Below are 24,061 nucleotides of genomic sequence, written 5' to 3' on the forward strand. Positions count from 1 at the left end.
GTGCAACTTTAGGGATGAGCATATGTTGGCAAAAGCTTTAAAAGCAACAAATGTCTGCTAGCAAAAGACCTTTCCTCGCAAACAGTTTAAAGTAATTTTGGCAAGATATAAAAGCCTTTGCTAGATTTGTCAGTACACCTGTGTCTGCTGTATAGCTTTCTTACCAGTATAGCAAAATTTTAAGGCAGATGAGTCAGGTCTTTAACCATCAGTAGACATTCAACTTTGGACTTGCCCTTAGATGCAGGCCATGCAAAGAGTAGTATTAAAAAAAACCCCAACTAATGATAAGAGTGTGTGTGGGGGGGGCGGGATTAGAGTATTTATTTTCTCACTTATTAGTGTACACTGCTTGGGTGGGGACTGGTTGCCTTTGTGTGAGAAAGGAAGCTTTTGGTAGGTATCAGAGCTTTTAAAGGGATAAATCTCTCTTATTCCTTGTTTTCTGCCCTCTGAAGCTGTGGCTTCCAGGTTCCAGGAGCAGCCCTTGCCTCACCAGTGCTAGTTCATGTAGCCCTGCCTGTTCCTGCCTGCCTGCTTGTCCTTATGCTGTGCTGGGCTGGCAACAGGAGGGGCCTATCGCTCCTGGTATGTGAGAGCATCTCCATGCTTTCAACCACCACTGCTCAGTGCTTGAATGGCTTCACTGCCACCTGGGTTGAGGGACCTAATGCAGCAGGAGGAGGTTGGTTGGTTTTCAGGTGAAACAGTTTCCCAGTCTGGTTCCGTGGGGGTCCAGGCAAATGTTTGTGCTCCCAGGTGGGTAGGGGTGGCTGGAGGCTGGGGGTGCCTAACATGGCCCTGCTGCCGAAAGAGACTTCAAATGCAATGGCACCCTATGGTACTTGGTATGTAGACAAGATTTACAAATAAAATTTGAGCTGCAGAGAGTAAGTGGGTGGGAGGCTGAGAATATACTGTGGGTCCTGTGACTTAAGGTACCCTGTCCTGCTACAGAGTATCTTCTCTTGCTCCTGTTCAAGTAAGTTTCTCCAGGTAAGGTTGGTTTTCCTTTGCCTTGCAGTTGCATCCAGACATTTTCCTCACCTGCTGCATATGCAGCAGGGTTGAGACCTAAGCCCCATTCTGCCTTCAGTTGCATGAACTGATCTTTAAGTAGCCTTTGTGCCTGTGTAACTAGAGCTCTCTGTTCCTATAAACAGTGTTAAAGGGGCTGTATGCCTGCCCAGGTGAGTGAAGCACAGGGCACAAAACACGGCTGTGTTCTGGCTCTCTGCTCCTCTCCTGCCTTTGACACACATCACATCTTGTGAAGAAGAGGAAACAGCTTTTCAGAGGCAGAAGACCCTTTTAAATAGGCAGGCTTTATTTTCTTTTCGTAGAATCATAGAATACCAGGTTGGAAGGGGACAACAAGCATCATCTGGTCCAACCTTTAAGTGATTCTCCCCAGAAAAAGTGCTTTGATCTCTGCCTACTCCCCCCTGCCTCCTGTTGCAGCTGGCTTTTGTTAGACACTTGTTGTCCAAACTCTTGTGCTTTTTGCAGCTTCCTCTCCTGTGCTGGGACCACGAGGTGGCAGGATTGTTCCACTGATGCTGTGAGGACAGCAGGACAGCAATGCAGCTGCTCTTTTTTACAACCAAGGCAAAAACTGTGCTTAGTTGTTTGTGTACTATCGTAATTGTGTTTTGAAATTGGGAAGAATTTCACATGTATGTGTCTAATCCATGCTGCTTATTTTCTTTATGTAACATTGATTTGTTCTGGATTTTGACTTCTTCCCCCACCCCCCCCACCCCGCCCCGTTCTTAAGGGTGATGAAGGGGAGGGGGAGATATACAGCAGCATCCAGAATTCCTCACAGGTTCCAGCATTGATCAAACCCTGTGAAGCACATTACTGAGGCTGTGAAGGCTGCTGCTTTTGTCCTTATTTCACCCTGTTCTGTCAGGCTATTGCATCACGTAATATGCAAAGTGTTCAGAGCTCCTGCAGTACCCCAGTAATAGGGGTGAACTGAGGTTGCAGCAACAGCTCTACCTCTGCATTCCTGTTGCTTTCTATAGGCTTTAGCACACTCATTTCTGCTGCAAACCCTCCTTGGGGTCACTGAGTCCACTGAATATGATATGATGTTTGTGGGGTCATTAAGAAGCAATTTGGGTGCAGGGGAGAAATTCTCCCAGAAGACCCACTCAGACATCATTTACTCTGATCAAATGGTGATAAGGGGAGTCATTGCTTTCAGACATTTCTCTTTTCAGAGTTCCCTCACCCCCTGAAATTAATGCTCCTGTTTTACATCTCTCAATTCACTGTTCTAGGATGCGGGACTGAAAATCAGCAATGCAGTTGTTTGCTTTTGTCTCTCCTTCCCTCTGTCAGCCAAGAGAGTCCCCTTTCTTTTGTCTCTAGTGATGAATTCTTGCAGGAAGATGGTTAGCAGAAGAAAAGAGTATATGAGAAAGACAGCTGGAAACAAGACTACAAAATTCAGGGGACTGACAGCACCATTTTGGTCAGAAACTTTCATCTCTGGATGGCGGGGGGGAAGCATCTTTCTTTGCTTCATTTCCCACTGCCTTCCATTTCCCTCATCTCTTTGGCTGTTTTAGTGCTACACCCAGGGTCATTGGTCATCTCATTGTAGACCTCACTTTGTGTATTCGGGAGAGGTGTTTTTGTCATCTGCACACTCTGCTTCTTTTTGCTGGTGACAACGTGTATGTGGAGCTCTGTTCCCTTTGCGTCCCCACCTTTTGTGCTACTTATGCCTTCCTGAGCATGACTGGCTGTTGGAAGGGGCTCTCTGGGCCAGTCCTCGCTCCTTTTTGGGTGTGGGGTAGACAGAGGTGTCCCGCTCACCCCCACACAGCTAAAATGAGTGCAAGAGTAATGTAAGTGCAATGTAACCAAATAGGTGAAGAAATACCAGTTTATGATTCTCTGCCCCTCCCCCCATCTGGTTTCTAGTAGCAACAAGAGCTTTCACAGGAGCAATGCATCTCCTGTGTCACACGACTGTTAAAGCGTTGTCTTTTTGGCCTGGTTTGTGCTGAAATATCATTCTGGCATAGAGAAGTGAGTTGGGTGGGGGAGGAGAGGATGCTCTTGTTTGCCCTGTTTGGAGAAAACTTACCCTGGTAGAAAGAGTGCATGGTGGTGTAGCTTATGCTAGGAGAAATGGGATGGGATTGCTTTGCTACTTTTCCTCTCTTCTGGAAAGCCACTGAGAGCCGTGCTGGCAAACTGTCTCTTCTGGTGTAAGCAGAGCTCTCCGCCCCAGGCTCCTCTGGCTCTCAACTCTGATGTCTAAACAGATTGCTGGGTTACACGCTGAGCGTGACCAAATGCCACTGAAACGCAGTGGAGCAGAATTTCACGTGCCCGCTGCCCTGGGCTTGCTAGAGGTGCACGGGGGAGGCAGCGATGGAAGAGGGCGCTTATTTATCTGGTGTGGCATGTGAAGCATTAAGCTTATGGCAATTCCAGGCTTTACTGGTATGGGAGACCAAAGGGATCCTGTGATTCAGCTGGTGTCTTGCTCTTTCTTGCTCACTTCATATGGAGGGGGATGGTAAAGAAAGAGCAATCAGAAAGATTGCTCAAGGGGCTGTCATACCTCTTAGATGGTGCAAGCATCAAAACGAGTGAGCCTGCAATTAGCCAAGAAATGACAAGCAGAATGGGCTTGAATTGTCAGTAAGCAGGCAGGGAACAAGCCAAGAGTAGAATACGATGATGTACTCCTTGTCCTTTCTTCCTTCATCCACAAACACTCTTTCAGGGTATAGCAGGAGCATCACTGTGTGTTCCTCCTGGGCAGTTTAGTGCTTTATTAGCTTTTTCTTATTTTTCTTTTCTCTTCCTCCTCTGTAACAATGAGGTGTAACATTGAAGTGTTTCAGATCCCACTATGGCAAGAAAAGCATTCCACCTCCTTTCATAGTGTCTGATCACTCAAAGTCTACTGGTTGTCTCTGTGCTATATTGACTCAAAAGACATACTATTGATATGGGGGAACCTTGCTAATGTTCTTGCTCAGGAGAGAGAATACTGTAATGATTTTTTTTGGGGGGTGGGGAGCAAGGGGAAGGAAATACGTTTTCATTGCTTATAGCATCTGGCATAAGAAATGTAATATGCTGGAAAGGAGAAGGACCTCATCTCTTCTCTGTATCTATTAAAGGATAAGATTCTGAAGTCAAATCAGGAACTGTAGATCTTTCCACAGTGAAAGCGAGCTAGTTAATGCAGCAATACTTAGCATTCAGGAGCTTAATTCAGCCTTGGACTTCAGAGAATTCAGTTCCTTGCCCTCCTTCTTCCTTCACCTCCCCCTCAGACAAAATATGTAACACTGGATGTGCAGTACCTGTCCTAAGGAAACTGAGAACAGTTAGCTGAAGTACAGGAAAATACTCCACTTAGGGTTTAGAGGCAGCCTTTGTTTTTGGTGTGGTTATAAAATCTGGAAGCATCTGAAGTCGCTCTTCTGCCCACAACCTGCTGATGCTCCCTGCCCTGTGCGGTGTGTGTGGGGAGGAGGCAGTTCCCTTCTCTGTCACTGTTTCCTCTGTGTGGTCCTCCTGGATCATGTTCTCGCCTTGGGGTGTGGTTTTGCAATTTTTTTTAGCTGATTTCCGAGGTTCCTACCCTTTGGTAACCATCAAGATATTCAATTAGGCAATGCAGTGATTTCAGCCAAAGGAAATTTCTGTCACTTCTCCTGTCCATACAACTACTTTATTATGTTTCCCTTGTGCAAGAAAAGGTTGTTTGCAAGAAGGGATAGTTTTCATCCCAGTTTAGTATGGTCCTTAGAAACAATATGTTGATTTAGGCAGATGCATTTGTGCTGCTGGGGTGCAAATGAGTGACTGTGGCTACACCTTTCTCCAAAGGGCTAATAAAACTTCTACTGAATGCATCTAGGATGTGGTCCAACAAACAGGTTCGTCAGCCCCTTGTGAGTGCCTGTTGTGTGCAGGTGGGAGCTTGGAAAGGCAAGAACCTCATGGAGTGCCCTTGCTGATGTGGAACTGTCTGTATTTACTGCATGCTCTTCTCTTGCCACAACTTGTGACTGTATTAATGTTCTCATGGCACTTAACAAAACCCTTTTTTGCAACGCCTTTGTTTGAAAATTAACTAATGCATCTCCTTTCCAAATGAAGGACCGCATTGATATAAAATCTCATATTGTCTAGTAAGAAGTGATGTTTACTCTAAGTACCTAGATTTAATTTCTTTATATTGATGACAAACTGAAAATCAGAGGCTGTTGCTCTCCTGCTGTGCATTTTCTGATCTATCCTCTGTTTTCCCAATAACTTTTGGGTTTATTGCTTAGTTTGGTCAGCTGAAAGAAGAACTGAGGAGTGTCCCAGCTTGAAGGAGAGACTTTAAGAAATGCTGTGTTATTAGATGCCAAAGACCCCATGTGAGAGTTCTGATAAAGACAAAAAACATTGGAGAAGTACATTTGAGAGCTGAAGTTAATCCTAAGGTGCAAACAGTGGGAAATGTGGCTTCCTGAGCTGCAGAGCGCACAGAACCGTTTCCTTGTGGGGTGATGCGTGTGCTCCCCATCAGTTGAGTGCTCAGCACAGGAATTTGCATCCCTCCCTGGGTATCTGCAGAGAAGGAGGGGGAAATGATTTTTGAGTTCATTGCTAAGTGACTCATCTTTAAGTCCAAAATTTGTATAAGAATGAGAATTCTGGCTCTGTATATCAGTTCTAAGCCTTTCAGGATACTAACACCTTGGGGGATCCTACAAGACAACCAATACTTCCAGCATCTTCTACTCCATTAGATGAAGCAGGAGTCTCACCTTTTAGCTTCCGTTCTTTTCCAAGGGTGTCATTAACATTACAGTGAGTTAATTAATAATGACCAAGCACAAGGGCACAGACTTCAGAACACTACCACTGGTGCTTTGATCTAGTCCTCTCAGTGGGAGCTGATAGATATAATACAAGCTCAGTCATACTGAAAGAGACATATTGGTTTTAGTCCCATTTATACAAAATATAAGTCCTTTGGACATCTTCACTTTGTAAAGGTTAAGAGCTTGTGGGGGCTTAATGATATATAGAGGTGGGGTTTGGTCCAAGATGAAAACTGCTGAGGCATAAGGGCTGAAAAAATTGCCAAGATATCTGCAGTGGTTGCGCAACACCAGGAGTCTGGCAGTATTGGAACATATGGATTGTGTCTGGGGGGTTTTGTTGGTAAGAAAACAACTGTTTGGGGGGATTGTTTTTTTTAAAGGTAGCTGAGACAGTCATTCATGTCTACAGTTTTGGTGATATATGATGTTATTATATGTATATAATATTCTGAGATGTGTGGAGGATGCAATGACCATGACTGAAGTCAGAACTGCAGGACTGGGTTTTAGACTGGGAAGAAGAGGAGATTCATATTAAATGCTCTCATGCCTTCTCTTTGTTTTTCAGTGGACGAATATATTGCCATTGCTAAAGAGAAGCATGGATACAATATGGAGCAGGTAACAACTGTTTGAATACTTTCTTTTAAAATATTTTTCAGCAAGTATTAAAACATGACTTAAAGTGCCTGCATAGAACTGTTTCTTACCTTCTGTACCATCTGTTTTCTCCTTTCCCACTTCTCCAAAACCTGACTGTTCCTAGTTGTACCCTGTGCCCCAGGGATATGGAGTTCATCCCTAGTTTCACATCAAGTGTGAAAAGAAGAGAAACAAAACCATTGTAATTCTAGTGGAGTTTGGACATGAGTGTTATGCTTCCTATGGTGACTATGTCTTGAACGCTTTCAGAACCCCTAAATAACATTAAAAAGATTGGCTTGTCTTTGGACAGCTGCCTGATTACACTGCAGTTTCCAGTCGACTGCTTCATCTCTGCTTCATGGATGTCTTTGCAGTTATTAATGAGCTATTGAACCATTATATGCTTTTCTGAAGCAAACCAATATCTCTGGTTAATTACCTTAAACCCATGCTGAAAATCATTTTGTATTTTGTTAGATGAGCACCTCAGATGTCGGTGTGGTAGCAGTGGATGAGGTTAGCCGGTGCTGTTAGCCAAGGAACGGAAATAGTGATCTGAGGAGCAGAGCTCTCCTTTATTCCACATGGTCTAGGGCTGGGTGCTAATCTTCACCATGTAAATAACATCAATTTCAATACTTTTCTGGGGAGACAAGTAGACCTGTGCCTTTTCTGAATTCTGTGGAGTTTTCTCCTTGCCTGGAAAGGGAAGGTGGGGAATTTCATGACTTACTGTATTGGCAAATCACGTGCTGTCTCTACGGAGGGCTTCTGTGAAAACCTGAAACTGTATGAAATTATTTAGGTAAAGACCATGAGCACAGAAACCAGCGATTTGAATGGGCAAGGGTTTCTATTTAAATGACCCTGCTGTCATCTTTGAGTCAAACTTTCAGTGGTTGATCCTCATGCTCAAAATGACTTCTTGTAGAACAAGAATGTTGAAGTTGAGATAGCCAACAAAATTTCCAGCAAATCCAGGAATGATCAGACTTGATGTTTATAGTTTTTAAGAGCAGGAAACAGAAATAAAAGGTACACGAAGACACCAAAAGGCTGCAAACTTCGATGAAAATAAGGATGGTACCTTGCATTTCACTTGGGAGGCGTCTATCCTAGTATTGGATATTGTGGTTTTATTTGCCGAAAGAGATGGTCTCAGGGTAATAAAAATGGATTTCATTATTTTAGTGGAGAAGTGTTGTTTGGAGAGTGAAGACTGATCAAAACAAAGCTTTCAAATTTTTAAAAAAACACTGAATTATTCTGTTTTTCAAAATTTAGATTTGGCTAACAGAGATTTGCATTCATTGTAATGTCAGAAATGCAGACCGCCCACTCATTCCTTCAAGTCTTTCTCCCCAGTTTTTCTCCCTTCCTCTGTGTGTGTAAGTTATGGGACTTGCCACACTGGGATGTCAAGTGGCTGAGCAGCTTGTAAAAATGTCCCTACTTGTAAAAAATTTCTCATTCCTTCCCTAGCACTCTCGCATAATACTCTGGAGTTAATGTTCCCACGTCCTTTGGGATTTCCTAGACAGCTAAGCGAGGCACTTCCAGGAATAACTGGAGAGGTTCTATCTTGTATCACTCTGGAAGGCATGTACTCATTTTGTATCACAGGGACAAGTGTCAGAGCTTTCAAATCGGGATGACTTGTTGTGTCACCAAGGGACACTCCTTACTAGGTATCGTCAGGGTTGCTGTGGGCTGGGTAGCTGAACAAGCCAATATGGACTCCCTGGAAGCCAGTCACAGCTTGCTTCAGCATTTGGCCACTGTCTCTGGGTTTTGCTGGCCAAGGTGGCCCTTTCTTACACATGCCTGACAGCCAGTCTCTTTGGACCTCTGTGCAGGTGGCTTGGCTGACAGTCATCACGCAGAGATTCCCCGTTCTTCTGTCTGTGCCCCTACCCAAAACCTACCTTTGCAGACTAAGACGTGCCAGTTTGTTGATGGGAGGGACAAGCTGTCTGGCAGGGTGGCTGGGGCATGTACCGGCACTCCTCTGTGCAGCAGCTTTACTGTCCAGCTGGCTGCATCTGCACCACTCGTGGCTCCCATAGCTCTGTCCTTTCTCTCCCTGTGCCTGTGGCCGAGCGCCCTGTTGTTGGCTGTGCTGCAGTGGGATGATGGCTGGAGAATCGGGGATGTGCTGGGGGGAGTCCCTGCAGCATCGCCAGGTCAAGGGCAAACATGCTTCAGCTGGTGTGGGCAAACTTCAGTAGGTGGTTGTGCTGAGCTGTGGCAGTCCCAGGCTTTTGGGAGCACTGCAGCAAATCTGGCTGGGTGCTGTGCTCTTGCCAGTCCCTGTCTGATGCCCTGGGACAAAGGAGGCTGGAAAAGCTGTGTACTTGCCTGTGGATGAGTGCAGAGCTCTTCTAGGGCAGCATGGAGCAGAGGAGGAGTGCTGCTCTCCTGTTAAACAAGCAGATAAGGAAAACCTTTTTGTTTACCTTTTGCTTTGTGCAAACAGTTGTCCTCTCAGCAGTTGCCTGCACCTTGGTGGTATTTAACACTACCGTGCCCTCCCAAAATGTCTCTCTCCTTGTTTTTCCCTTGCTTTCTCACAGGGGTATTTGGTACAGCTCATACCTGAAGCTGTGGGGAATGGCAGGGGAGAGAAAACTCAGTCCTTCGTGACTGCAGAATAGTTTCTTTGACCTCATGCTTGCCAGAGTGGATGGACACAAGTAGCTGCTGTGACATCTCAAGTGACTGTGCTGCAACCAAGACTGCTTCTTGTTCTGCATGGTGGAGAAAAGGAGCAGAGAGTGCCTGGGCAGCACTGAGAGGCTGGGAGGGCCAGGACGAGATCTTGGATAACACTAATATTTGTATGCCTGCTCTCTGCAGAATCTCAAGGGAGCAAGATCCCAGAAAGGAACTGCTTTTTGCATAGCAAAGCATAATGGGGAAACCCCGAGTTCGGAGGGATTTTGTAGCTCTGAGCAGCCAGGGTGAAACTACTAGATGAGGGTAACTGTGGCTGTGAAACCAGAGCCGAGTTTGCATATGGCAAGCAGGTTACTCTCATGTTTTAATCAGCATGTTACAGATTGTTTTCACTTTACAGCCATTGCAGAAGACTGGGTTTTAGCTCTGCAGAGTCAGGTCTTCCCAAAATGACTGGCAGTGGTGGCTGGCATGCCAGATCTAGTGGTGTGTCATAACGCACAGGGGCTGCACACCCCTGGGAGAGGGGTGGCTGTGAGCGAGCATCTTGGACAGTGGAAGGAGGTCAGTTTGCAGGTGGTGAAGTGCAGCAAGTGCACAAAACAAGCAAGAATTTTTCCTCCTGCAGGCCAGGGACACTTTATCAACAAGTCAAGGTTGTGCATGTTCTCTGCCTTTCCTTCTTCCAGGTCTTCCCTAATCCTTTCCCTCTTTTCCCCCTCACCATCAGAAAGAGCCTCCTAACCAACCCCCAGTCAACTAGACCATCCTCCTAGTTGCACTCACTGGTAAGAGGCTTCTTTATAGTCCAGCCTGGTTTTTGGGTAGTCTTCCCAAGTCTTTGCTTAGCTTTCCTGTGCACACCACGATCAGTATTATTGGAGTAATTTCTTCAGTGTTCTTCTCCCTCCTTTCTGTTGTTGCTGTCTTATTACAATACTACCTGTGTGGTTTGGATAAATTTTAAGTTGGTCTTCACAGCCTGTCAGGATGGGGTTCAGATTCCAGGTCTCTTGCACACAGGAAGGTGTCTGATATAGCTGAGAATTAACTTTATCTAATGTGTTGCCTGAGAAAAATGCTGTGACTCTCCCTTAGCATGCATATAGTAGTGTTTCTTGTGATTACAATTGTCCCCTTGGTGTCCTTGTTATTTCTAGGCCCTTGGGATGCTGTTTTGGCACAAGCACAACATCGAGAAGTCTTTGGCAGATCTGCCAAACTTTACTCCGTTCCCAGATGAGTGGACAGTGGAAGACAAGGTCTTGTTTGAACAGGCCTTCAGTTTCCATGGGAAAACCTTTCACAGGATCCAGCAGATGGTAAGTGGTGTCGCAGGAATGGAAAAGCAGAGCAGTCGGTTGGACCATCATCTTCAGTGCTGATTGTGCTGAACTCCTGTCTAATGCTCTTGGGGAGAGAACAGGCCAAAGGGGATGTTAGGGGAAAAATAATCCTGTGAATAGAAAGAAAGAACGTTGCCCCCAGAGTCTCTGTAGAGGTGTTTTCCTGAAGTGCTTTAAAGATTCAAGATAAACTTTGTCTGTGCAATTCTTTTGGTTGGAAATTACAGTTTTCAGTCAGTTCCCTGCGTGCCATGGTAGTGTTTGTCTCAGCTGGAGTTCAGGCATGGTCTGTACACACATGCCCACCCACACACAAAGTAAAGATCATCTCTCTGCAAAGCTGATTTTCTTTCTTACAGCCTGCTTTTTAGGAATTCATTTTATTTGACTATGAAGTTTGTGCTTAATGTGATTTGGGACTGTCAGCGGATGCTGTGGTGGAGGTTTATACATCATTGCAAGTATTCAGTCCTTTGCTTTCATTTAGTAGTGATATTTTTTTAAACTGTAATTGAAAAATTCAAGGGTAGGTTTCAGCCTGAAAGGGAACTACCGGGGTGTGTACAACTTTATTTCAAAAGAGGGAGAGGATGGGATGTAAAATTTTTTCATTAATTATATCTTGAGAGTTTCTTTAAGTGGTTCATCACCTGGGTGGGAACCAGCCTTTGTTCTTTGCTCTCCTTCAGTAAAGTGCCTCTCCAGTGTTCCAGCAGGAGCTGGTTATGTTGGTTGTGACCCTTTGAAGTGAGCCTAGGCTGCTGCAGTCTGTTCAGCCTCTTTAAAGCACATGTGAAGGTCTATGTTGCTGATCCTGCTGAAAAGCAAAAGGCAACTTGCCGCTTAAGTATGAAGCAAAACCGCCAGCTCCCTTTTCAAAAGGGTGGCAGGGGGCGGCTCGTTTTCCTCATGTCCTCTTTGAATGTTCCTTCACTAGTGTTTGTTTCCAAATGTTCTGGGAGTCCTAGGGTCTCCCACTCCCTTGGGTCAGATGCTGGGGCTTGCACACACTATGGACAGCTGATATAGACTGGCGAGTTGTGAACTTCTGAAGAGTAAAGGTGTTTCCTTCTTTATTCCTCTGTTCTTATGTAGTGGGGGAAAGAAAATGGGAGGAGAATGTCCTGGGGAAGAGAGAACATAAAGCCTGTCCTGTCACTTGGTTAAATGCCAAAGCAAGAAATTCTCATTTCAGTTTATGTGCAGAAGCATGACTCTGTCCCTGAGTGAAGTGCATTCCAATACAGGGATGCCAAGCTCATGCACTGTTCCCTAGGTAATGATATTTTTTTACTGTTGCTCCCAGAAAAGCCATACTGTGTGAGAGGAATTAAATGGCATGAAGCTTTGTGTTTAGCAGGGGACAGGAATCAATGGCTCAGGAGCACGTTAGTTAGTTTTATATGCTGCCCCATTAACACCAGTGCAGCTTGAAACTGAGGGGAAAAATAATCAAAGCCAGGGAACTAAAAGTAAGTTACGTGATTTACTGGAGCTGGTTCCAATATTTTGGCACCCTTAGCATGTGTTTGTAGCCAAGTTGATGTTTGTCACGTACGGCCTTGTCCCTGAGTTTGTTCTATGGAAGTCTTTAATTCCAGCTTACCAGCCTGCTGCATGGCTGCTGGCACCACAACATGGACACAGCGGCTGTGCTTTGCCAGCACAGACAGATTTATGCCTGTGTGCACCTGTGGGCCAGGTTGGTAGTTCTGGTGCCATCCATTATTAGGACCTAAAGTCAACCTGTGGTCTGGGAACCAAGTTTATCTCAAGCGAAGGCTTAAACTGCAGTATCTGAATAAGAGATCTGGCTCTTGCTCACAGTTTTGTTTTCCTCACAACCTGTCCTGCCCTCCAAGCTGAATCAGACACTTACCTAAAATATATTTTGTCAGCAAGTCTGGACTTCTACCTTGTGGAAGTCCTGTGTAAGAACATCCATGCAGACTGCCTCTGAAGTAGAGAATTAGTCTTAATGTAGTTTTATGCTTTTTGGAGACAGACTTTTCATTCATAGCTGCAGGGCAATGGCATTAGTGTAAGACGGCAAATAGAAAAATCTGAGACTCGTGTTTTTCCCATATCCTCATGTCGGCATACAGTAACATTTCATCTTTTGAAAACATCTCTTGTTGAGACCTTTGAATAGACTTCTTCATGTGAATGGTGTGAATAAGCCTTTTTAACCAAATTTCAAAGATATGCTTAGGATGTAGTCTGCAGTTACTGTGATTGCTTACACATGCCTGTGCTGGCTTTTAAAACTGTTATCTCAGTTTCAGGGCCTCATTTTGGATTTGCTCTTGCTATGTTCCTCTATTCTGAAGGGAACAGCTACCTGGCTGGTGGATGGAGGCGTGCTGAGATGCTCTTAGAGATTTTGATGTCCTAAATAGTTGGCACTAACCCGAAGCACTCCCCCGCAGCTAATTTTTGGAAAGACTGCAGAACTGCATTACTTGAGCCTTTGAGAGAATCCAAGGCAGAGAGATCAGATGTTTCTTGACAAAACCAGACTGATTGTGTGTGAACTCCTGGGGATACTTTACATATAAACATATAAAAGGATACATGTTTAATTTACAGCTTCCTGACAAATCAATAGCCAGCCTGGTGAAATTTTACTACTCCTGGAAGAAGACAAGGACTAAAACTAGCGTGATGGACCGTCATGCTCGTAAACAAAAAAGGGAACGTGAGGAAAGGTAGGTTTGCAAGCAGAAAGGCGTGACGCACACTGATTTCTTTAGACTATCTCAGAGATTCCTGTTAGCTTGTAAGAAACCACATATAGGATTTCCCCCAAAATGTTTCCTGGTACCGCACCTTCTTTCCCCACCCATCTTCCCTGCTGTGCATGTGTTGCTTTGCTTAAAGCCAAAAGGAAACTGTTGGTAGTTAGGTGTTCTCCCTTTTTCAACACTGTACAATTCCCAATTGCCCTCTAGTGCAGTGATTACTGTCCCATCGCTTTAGAAGCTTTTTCTCTGATGCTGCTTGAGGGTGGAGAAAATGGAATTAAAACTGTTTACAAGCTGATTGGCACTGTTGTCAGCAGAGCCAGAAAAGCTGATAAGCAAGACAGTAAAAGGAAGTAATGAAAGAGCTAGAAATCTGCCTTTGTTTCCACCATGTGATGCTCAGTAGAGTGAGAACATGCAGCTGATGAGGAACAGGCTCCAGTGCAGAACCCCTCGGCCTCTGCGTATGCACATACACTTCCCCTGCTTTGTCCTTGGAAAACTGTTACTAGTATATGGCTGTCAAGCCATATTTTTGAGTGACTGAGAAGAGGGTAGCACAGAGGAAGTTAAGATGAGTTCTCCGACAGAGGTGTCCCAAGGAGAGCTGGGTACCTCAGGGATTTGGGTGAGGGTGGTGGTGTTAGGGAGGTCACTGGCCACTGAGCTTCAGGAGATGAGCTTGCCTCCTGCTTGTGCAGCTTTGTCTGCAAGTTCACCCTCCTGGATACCCCTGCAAACCCTTGAAGGTGGGTCATGCAGTGGCCTTGTGTGTATTGTTGGAAGCATCTGTACAGTTAGAACTGCCACTTGCTGACTTTACCTGGTTCTGGAGCTGACAAGGGCCTCAGAAATGTGGTGACCTCAGGTGTGTGTGGGGGAAAAAACAAACACTTGAACAGCAGCAATGCCATCTGCTTGCTGCAGGTGCCTTTTCAGCCTGCTCTGAGATGCAGTTAATGTCTTTGCAGACCAAACTTCGGGTGTGCCTGGCTTTGGAAGACTCCTAGCATAATTGTGTAAAGTTCTGCAAAAGCTTTTCCCTCAAAGGACTTGCTGCTCTAGCACTTCCCCAGGAGCCGTACACTGGCTCTAGGGTATATGAGTGAGCCCTGTTTGGGAAGGGGGAAGAAACGTGTTTCCAGGGTTGAACGGTACTACACCAGTGAGTCACTCAGCCTCTCCCATCTCTCCACTAGATCAGCAATGCTTGCTTAGCAGGCAGGGCCAGGGAGGATACTACCAGCTAACTTGTCCAGTATTTCATTGGCTTTCTTTGACCTGAGTCTCTTTTTCCATTCTGTTCTTTTCCTTTCTCTGCAAGGCTGTTTGGATTTGTTTCCTTCTTCCCCTCCTGCCTTTTTTTTCTTGAATTTTCCTACTAATTTATGAGGGGGCTAGAAAAATCTCTTAAAAGGGGTATGTGTTTGTCTTATACTATGTTTAATACTACCTCTCTATCTTTGCTTTTTGCTCATAAATGAAATTACTGCAATTTGGAAATACACCTCTCTGGTACCTGTGCCTGTTTGCTGGGAAAAGCAGCACCTCAGACCATCTGGTGATTGGGAAAGAACTATATGGGCTGCTGTGTGCTGTAATTGTGTAACCTGTGAGGAAGGCAGCTGGATTGGAAATGTGTAATTTGGTTTGCATCTGCAGCAAGCTAAGCACCAGGCCATCAGCTTGGTGTTTGATTTCCCTTCTTCCCCTCCGTTACGTAAAATAGTCAGAGCTCTACACCCCCAAAAGATTTGTTGGTGCAGCCATGTGGGGCATGGAAACAAAGCTGGCTGAGTTTGGGGTGCCCAGATTTTGAGATTGTAATGTGCTATTGCGTGTTTGAAAAACTTAAGAAATGTTCTTCAGTTAATAGTATCAATATCTAAAATGGCAGAAATGAGCAGGTGGGTTTTGGTCTAACTCCTATGTAGGGAACTTGCTGGAATAGAAGAGCAAACTATGACCACAGTGAAGCCTGTGTGGCTTTGTCCTTTGCAGAAGGGCTGAAATTTGAACCTAGGTGAGAACACAAAGAAGCTCTTTTGGAGACAAGGTTAAGAGAAGAGGCAGTCTGAGGTATCTCAGTCAAATGCTGCTATATCTCTTCTGTGGTTTGGCAGGGAAATTCCCCAGCTCCTCAAGTTTGTCACTAAAATAGCTCCCAGTACATTTGGGACCAGTTTTCAGTGACTGTTCTTAGTCGTAGCTGATGAGCTTTGTGTGTGCAGCTCTGGGAGGGAGTTCTTGTGAGTTTATTCCCTGGCATCATGATTACATGAACTAAATACCTTGTGTATCAGCTGGTGAGCCAGGCAGCCTGGGAGAGCAGCAGCAGCTTGTACAAGTGACTGCTCCTGTGGAGACAGACTCCAGCTCAAACCACCCAGCGGCACGTTCTTCCGTGGGGTATTTCTGCACAGGAGGTCACTGCAGCAGGGGGATGGCCGTGAGCGAGCCCTGGTACTGCCACCATGCTCAGCAGCCCCCGCTGTGCCTGCTGTCCCCCGCTCTTCCCAACATAGCCCAGCGCCCCAGCAGCCCGGCACAGCTTCTGCTGGGGTTTCTCTGCACAGCCCTGCTGTGTGCTGCCACTGTCACCTGCCTGCACCAGCCCAAGTTCCTCGGCCCAGGCTATATAAAGTTTGACATGAAAAAATAGTGTGTGTGGTTTTTTTTTTTTTTTAAATTAATAATTTAAAAAAAGAAGGCAAAAAAAGGGCTTTGATTAGGTCAGCTTATTTCTTCCTCTTCTGGGCATCATCCCAAATGGTGCAATTAACTTTAGTTGCGTACGGTACAAAAACTCTAAATGGTGAAAATATATTTGATTTAATGTCTGATTAAAATTCCAATGAAGCCAAACTGGCCAGGTGTGCCAGAGTCACTATCAATATGGCCCCAATTTCATCCCTATTATTATTCTGTAACTGATAACCTCTCTTTCTTTTCCAGGGGACAATGAAATGTGAGACTGTCACTGGAAAACAAAAAAAACCCAATCACACACACCCAAACTAAACAAACAAAAACCACAAACAAACGAAAGAAAACAAAACCACCACATTTTTTATGCTTGTTTTTGGGGGAGTTCATCTTGTGCCTGTCTATTTTGCTAAATGCTAAGGAGTTATATGAAATACATGTTTCAGCTACTTGCTGTAATTCTGTCTTTGTTTCTGTCTCAGTTTGCCTAAAGTTAAATTCTCCATGTCCCATGTTCTTTAAAAGATAACTTCTGCAATTGGTTTCATGTATTTTACCTTCATCTGAGCAGACTTATTTTGCCTAAGTACACTACCGAGAAGTCTTTCTTTACGAGACATGGTCCATAGTATCTTTACAATTAAGGATTTATTGACTTAAACCAAAACCAAATAAACAAAAAACTTGAACCAAAACCACCTCACCCCAACCCCATAAAAAACCCCTTGGGAATAAAACTAAGGAAAGCTGTTGGACTTGCTATTGCACCAATGCATTTCTTTTAGCACGCTATTTATGAAAAAGAGTGCCTCACAAACTAATACAATATTGCTTGCTTTTGTTTTCCAGTGAGGATGAAATGGATGAAGCAAATGGAAATAACCCTATTGATATAGAAGTCGAACAAAACAAGGAGAGCAAAAAGGAGGTAAAATTCTTTTCTTACTACTGTACAAATGAAAGTGTTTACTTACTAGCTGCTTCATGTAGAAGCTGACAGTATCTAATTTTCTTTATTTGTGCGTTGTATAGTTGTCATACAAGAAAAGAATTGTCTTCAGAATTATTCTTAGATCAAGACAAGCATAGACAAATAAGTTGTTATAGATGGAGCTGGGAAAATTTAAGCCTCTACCATCACATTATAATGTACTATGTGAAGGTTTCTAGTGTCTTTGATTCAAACCTGGCTGTGCTAGCTTGAACCACCCTCAGTGGTGGTGTAGATCAACGTAACTGTATGGAGATGGAGTAGAAGCACTCTGTGCCTGCTGAGTTAGCTTGGTGGAGGGAAAATATGTCCTTTAATCTGTTCAAGGTAGACTAGCAAGAGTGTATTTATCTATGCCTTAGATTCAAAGTTAAATTCCTGATGTACTGAAATCTTCAGCGATAGTTCTCAGGATTTCAGTAGCACTGGGAATGTAAGCAGTGGTGACCAGTAGAGGAGAAAGCTTTCGTGTGGCCAGTTCATTTTGTCTGTCAGAGGGGCCTTAGCCTGTTGTTACGCCCAGAGTATTTTGTCTACTTAAAATGTAGCATGGGCACCTCACTTCAAGTATTTCATTTTGAGCGGGCAAACAGTTCTAGGTAAAAATAGAGCCACACAAATGCAATAGCTTTGAAAATACGGTCTGTGGTGCTTAACAGGAAAGTGTATGCTTTTATTTTCATGTGTATGACCTGGTGGTTATTATTACTAAATCAAAAAGCTTTGCCGTTTAGCAGCAGCATGGGTTGTATGTATGAGTTAGTGCTACAGGAAGATGTTTACCCTCAGGCCTTCTCTTGTAGCCTGATTTCTCTTTCATGGTTGTTGTCTTTCAGGTTTTTTTAAAGGGTATATGTAGGAAAAAAATTACTAGAATTATTTGAAAACGTGCTTGTGCACAGGCAAAACCAAGGGCCTAAAGGAGCTGCTTTGCCAGTCACTGTCAGTGAGGTTAATTCCCGTAATAAATTATTTTGAATGGAAATAGCTGAAAAATCACAGCACTCTAGTCTGCTCTTCACCCATGCCAGGGTGCTCTCTAGATGTTCCAGAAAAGCCGAGCTGTTGCTTCCACTGAAGGAGCTGGCATCCTTGATGACTTCCTAGGAGCACAAAAGATGTGAAGCCACTCACAGTCACCCTTACAAGAAGCTGAGTTCTCAAAAACCTCAGGAACACCCAAACTGGAAAGGTTCTCACTGGCCCGAGTTGCAGCTGCATATGCTGCAGCTCTCCACTGTAAATAATTAATACTATCATCCCATTTCCCACTATTCTGATAAGTGTTCAAGTTTAGATTTCTCCATAAGCTCTTTGAAAGCTTGCATCTGTAAGAGAGCTCCCTTCAGTCCCCTTGATGATTGCTTCCTTCCCTACCAGTGCTGGCATGCTCTGAACTTGCTGCCGAAGAGAGAAAGGTTCTTTGCCAGCTTGGCTGTCTCTGTTGTAAGGCCAAACCAGAGCAGATGGCTGACAGATGCCATCAAGACATTTCTGTAGAAAGTCTTGTACGCAAGGAGGCTGCCTGCCCTCCCTGTCACGCTAACAGAGGCCCTGGCACTCTAACCGATCAGAAAGAGATGACCAGAGCTTATGGAGCACGTGCAGTCTGGCTGTGTGTGCAATGACAGGCACTGTGGGGACTTTTCTGGTGGGTGAAATTAAGCCAATAACCTGCATTAGCCTGTTCATTTGAAGTGATTTTGCAGTACCTGAGCCTGGGGCTAATTGAAAATGCCTTGAGAGCAAGCAGGTATCCAAGACGGGGTTCTGTTTGGTGATGGTTACATTTCAGACATGCAGGGGTGGTGATGGTACCACTAGCCCAGGACTCTTACCGTAAAGAACCTCCCTGTCCGATTCCCGCAGAGATGGCTTTTCCAGCTCTGAGACATGTCAGTTACTGTATGACTTGCCAAGTAATACTGGGATTTCTCAGAGTATCTGAAATCTGTCATTGTTTCCTCTTTTGGGGATCATTGAAGGGGGAATCTTCCCTTTTTTTAAAGTACTTTCAGTGTTAGTGCAGGTTTCCTCAGACAGTGACTTTATAATACTGAGGTCATGAACTAGAGCTGCTTTCTCTGCATCTTCCCTGTTCCTGGAAGCGCCTCCTGCTTCATCCTCAGCTTTTACATAGCTTGAGATAGCTTGGTTTTTCTCTTTACACTGTGAAATCTGGGGAAGGGAACTTTGTATTAAGTGGTTTGTAAGACTAAAGTGCGCTGGATAGCAATGGCAATATCTAAATAAACAGAGAAGCACTGTTAAATATCTGCATTTTAATTTTCTCTGTTTTTCATGAATTGATTTACTTCTACAGAGAGATGTGTGTGGCCAGCAAAGCAAGAGTTTCCAAGATGGGGTTGGCGTTCAAGTTTACACAGTCTATGCAATATCACTGGGACCTAGAGGCATGTGGAGCTGTCAAAAACCATTCTGCTGGAGCTCTGGCTTTCTGGCTTCTTGTCCACAGTACAAAAGAGCTTCATATTCTTTGAACTGTGTAAAACAATAATTTGAAACTGCTTTCATTTTTCCTTAATGTTGAGGCTTCTGGGATATTTGCACTGCAGGTGTTGCATGTTGGTCGATTTACAGCCTGGATCTGTGGCGAGGCATTACCGCATCATCCTGTGAAATTCTCTATGTAGATGAAATATGAATAAATCTGAAATGTCTGTCCATGTTGAATAATTCACCTGGCTCAGTTATCAAAGTGCTCGCTTGTGAAGCACTGAGCTTACCTCACATGTTCATAGCTAAACCAGTCTGGTTTCTCCTGCTCCCCACTCCCTTCTACAAAAAGAAGGAGGATATCCATCCTGCAACAGCAATAGTTACTTCTTGCTCCTGGGCTTGCCTTAGGCATCATCTCTCACAGAGTCATTGGCACTAAAGTGGGCAATAAAAAAAGTTGAAAACAGGCAATTGTCCACGTTACTGCTCCCATCTGGCTCTGGCTGTTGAGCCCATGAAGAGGTTGGAAGTTTGTATCTGCCAGCAGCTGTGCTGGGGTCTTCCAGTCTTTGGGAGGCAGAGTCTCATGATTACATGGGGCTTTGTGCTCAGCCTCATGTGGATTTGAATGTGAGCATTTTAATGCTCACTAATGAGCAAATGCTGCAAACTGTGTAAAAACTACATGTAGCTGCAAATTAGGAGGGAAACAATAGTGGTAAGTGAAGCCAATATGTTTGAAGCTGGCAGAGGATTTCAGATGTGTGGCCTCCCCTCTCTGCTTTTCCTTACCCCGCCACCCTTCTTCTGTTCTGTGTTCTTGGCCAGGCTCCAGCCACTGGGTAATAAATCTTGGGTATGAGTTGCTTGTTGAAAGTAGCTGCTGGAAGTGATGGTTTTGGTACTAGAGAATGTGCTCTTGAAGGATCTGTAGTGTAGCATCCTAGCTAATATACCTGCTAGAGGTGTGTGCCTAATTCCTTGCTTTAGGCAGAAGGCAAAAATAATTAGTGGCCTGTGAAATATCCCCTTTTCCAAAAGAGACTTAGATTTTATTTGTGGGCAAAACTGCCAGTTCCAAGAAACAGCATAATGATCTAAGAATTACTTTGTAGTCATCTCACTCCTTTATCTATGGAGTTTATCTAAATAAATTGGGTTTATTTTTTGTCCTGATGGGTAGAAAAACAAGTCTCTGTAAACTCTTCTAGTTGTGTCCTTCCCCTGTTTCCAAACTTCACTTTGTTTCCTTCCGGTGTTCAGTTAAACTGTTGTGTTGAGGCCTGGTGATAGAAGCAAGAATAGAGGTTTTGGAATATTTGAAAATAACTGCTGGAAAATTGGTCATCTGTCCCCCAAATTGAGAAGAGGCAGAGAAGACAAGCAGTTTCTATGTAAATATTGAAAGCTGCCTAAAAGAGATATTTGTAGAAGATGCTATAAATGGCATGTCATACAAACAGTGAAAAATGTCTTCCTGTTTGCAAGCAACCTTTATTCTCCAGCCTTTGAGGATGGCTAGAAGTCACAGAATCACAGAATGGTTTGAGTTGGGAGGGACCTTTAAAGATCAGCTAGTTTAGTAAAATGACCACTGTTTGCCAGGTGCCACCTGCTGAAACCGTTCCTCAGGTGAAGAAGGAGAAGCACAGTACACAGGCCAAGAACAGAGCAAAGAGGAAACCTCCCAAAGGAATGTTCCTTTCCCAAGAAGATGTGGAGGCCGTTTCTGCCAATGCGACAGCTGCTACCACTGTACTCAGACAACTGGACATGGAATTAGTCTCAATCAAACGACAGGTAGGGATGGGATGGTTCAAAAATAACTGCTCGTTTTGATGGTGGTGCCCATCATAGTCTACAGTAGTTCACAGGAATTTGTAGCTTGACAGTGAAGGGACATTTGTTGGTGCTTAGCGTTTCTTGCAGTTCAGAGTTGCTTATGTTTTAACTGTGGATTTCCCCCAGAAGACATTGATTTCAGTAGCATCTGATTTCCAGCTGTAACCATCAGTTTCCTTTGCCTACAGTACTTTTGGAACAGGCAAATGTTTGTTTTATTCTTTCTTAGACAGGCATCATACAAACTTCCCTAGGTGCCTTTTGCTTCCCTGATGGATCTGTTTTTTAAACAAATGTTTTTCAAATATCTGTTTGTACGGACAGGTTTACTACATGAGTTTGTTTCCTAGATCTGAACATTTTCACTGATTTTAGAGCAGACATCTGGCTCAAGCTCTTTATTAAGCTTAATAGAATTGGTATTTTGGCCTGAAGCCTTTTTCTTGGCACTCTGGGAGAAGCAGAGCTCTCTAGCAGTCTTTGATTCATTACTTGCTGCGAACAGGGCCTGCCTTCTTATGCTGAGCTTTATACAGACCTGGAAGTTGGGGCAGTTCTTGCTCCAAATAACTTGCAGACTGGATTGAATAAATTAAATGGGACTTCCTGATGTACCAGCTCCTTCTGAATTCCTTTATTCCAATATGCAAACTTTCTTTTTGGAAAAGGGGAGTTGTGAGTAGAACTGGAATGCTGAGCTTGTGGGGTTCCTGCTGGGGCTGCTGGAGGAAGGCTCGTCCGAAGATTTCTTTTATCCCTGTTAAAGAAATGAAACTTTCTTTACAGATTCAGAATATCAAACAGACAAACAGTGCACTCAAAGAAAAACTTGAAGGTGGTGTAGAACAATACAGACTTCCAGAGGTAGGATCACTTTCTGGCCTTTGCTTATTGTGGAGATAAATACTAATCTGTGTTTACATACCAGGTCTATTCTGGTTTCCAGTAAAATAGGATCAATGCCCTACTAGTTGTCAGTGTGAATCAAGACCATTACCATATTCACTGTTGTTGTGTAATGGAAATAGGAGATGAGAAGAAAGACCAGTGTTTAACATGTAAAAGTGATTTCTAACAGAAGTACAGGTATCCCATATATGCCACGTTTTGTCAGTGTCGTATCCGTATGCCCTTGTGAGAGAGGTAGTTGATTTGCTCTAAATACCGAGAAATGTAGGAGAAGATGTTAATGACCCATCCTTCTCTTGGCACTGGGTGCTTTTGCTGTTTTCCTTCCAACTCTGGTACCTCATGCTGGAAATAATTTGACCAAGATTACAGAGGGTGTCTGTGATCAAAACAAGTAGGTGCTTTTGAAGAGCGTGGCTCGTGGTTATCTGCTCAGACCATTCCCTGTCTTATTGTATTCCCATGACTTAGAGGCACTGTGTGTGTCGCAGTTAACTGAATGGATGCCGAACGCAGTTCTTTGTTGAAAACATTGTTGCTACTGAAAGGAATGATACAGTTTGATGAACAGCTAATTCCTTGTTTGGTTTTTATGAGCTTAGACACAAGGGAAAGTTATTGCTTATGTAAATAAAGTTACCTAATTTTTTTTGATGCCTAGGTCGTTCAGAAATTTAATGCCCGTTGGACCACGGATGAGCAGCTTCTTGCTGTGCAAGGTATGGCACTATGAGTCTCTTTGTCCTTCGGTGGTGGTAATCAAAACCAACTGTGTTTCAGAGCTGTGTTACCCTTAGTGGCTAATGAAGGATTTTGTCATTGCTGTGCATTAAAGCCCAAAGAATGGAATTTAAGAAGGAAACAGTATCACCCCCTACCCCTTCCGGGGCAGTATAAATTGCACAATATGAATGTTTGCAAATAATCTCTGCTTGTCCAAGCTTTCAGAAAGTGAAACTCTACTGGAGTCACTGTTACGTTCTTCGCCTACACAGCTTCTCAAGCAGTACAGGCAGATTTATACAGGTCTTCTAGATTTGGCTGTGCCCATCTTTATTTTCTTCTGTTCTCCAAGGGCTGGTCTTAACGGTGTCTCCTGCCCGTTTTAGACTCTTTATTTTTTTTTTTTTCTGGATTAATCTGAGAAAGGCTTGAAACGTTGACAGAAGTTCATCTTAGGGTCCTCACGCTGTAACTTGAGCTTGATTTGTGGTCTTTGTGGAAATAACACATTACTTTTGTTTTTGTTTTTGTTGCTTTTAGCAATCAGGAAATACGGACGAGACTTTCAGGCAATCTCTGATGTGATTGGAAACAAATCTGTGGTGCAAGTGAAAAACTTTTTTGTAAATTATCGACGTCGCTTCAACATAGATGAAGTTCTACAGGAGTGGGAGGCAGAGCATGGCAAAGAGGAGACAAATGGAACCAATAACCAGAAGCCTGTAAAATCCCCTGATAATTCCACTAAAATGTCCGAAGAGGAAGATGAGGTAAATCCAATTTAAAAGTCACATAAAATTCCCAATCTGAGCTCAGTTCAGATAAACGTATGTATATATTTATATAGATACTCTTTTTGCAAAAGCTGGTTTTGACAATCTTCAGTCTGAGCATATTTCACTTCCTCTGGATATACAGATTCCATTACTGATTTTGGAACTGGGGATTCCAGAAATGTATGAAAGTGGAAAGAGAACAGTTAATTTGCAGCCCTCTGACAGTAACTGTATCTCATCAGCACATGGACATTTTAATGCCTCTTGCTGCTGACACCCCATACGTCTTTATCTCACTTGGATGTTTTCCCTGCACTCAGTTCTCCAAGCTGTTCTAGGTTTGGCTCTATGGGACTGTACAGTCTTCTGAGGCAAAGCTCGC

At 43.9% G+C, this 24,061-nt stretch overlaps 1 protein-coding gene across 1 annotated transcript in view; it reads left to right on the forward strand.

Annotated features, from left to right (window-relative positions):
• Positions 1–24,061, forward strand: part of RCOR1 (REST corepressor 1) — an 84,223-nt gene that overhangs the window by 53,707 nt on the left and 6,455 nt on the right. The window contains exons 4-11 of the mRNA XM_065838200.2: positions 6,430–6,482; positions 10,343–10,504; positions 13,118–13,236; positions 16,828–16,906; positions 21,035–21,229; positions 22,058–22,135; positions 22,842–22,899; positions 23,444–23,673. Coding sequence (XP_065694272.1) covers positions 6,430–6,482; positions 10,343–10,504; positions 13,118–13,236; positions 16,828–16,906; positions 21,035–21,229; positions 22,058–22,135; positions 22,842–22,899; positions 23,444–23,673 — 974 coding nt within the window. The remainder of the gene's footprint in view (positions 1–6,429; positions 6,483–10,342; positions 10,505–13,117; positions 13,237–16,827; positions 16,907–21,034; positions 21,230–22,057; positions 22,136–22,841; positions 22,900–23,443; positions 23,674–24,061) is intronic.

Source organism: Patagioenas fasciata, chromosome 5, assembly GCF_037038585.1.
Source record: "Patagioenas fasciata isolate bPatFas1 chromosome 5, bPatFas1.hap1, whole genome shotgun sequence".
Lineage (NCBI taxonomy): Eukaryota > Metazoa > Chordata > Aves > Columbiformes > Columbidae > Patagioenas > Patagioenas fasciata.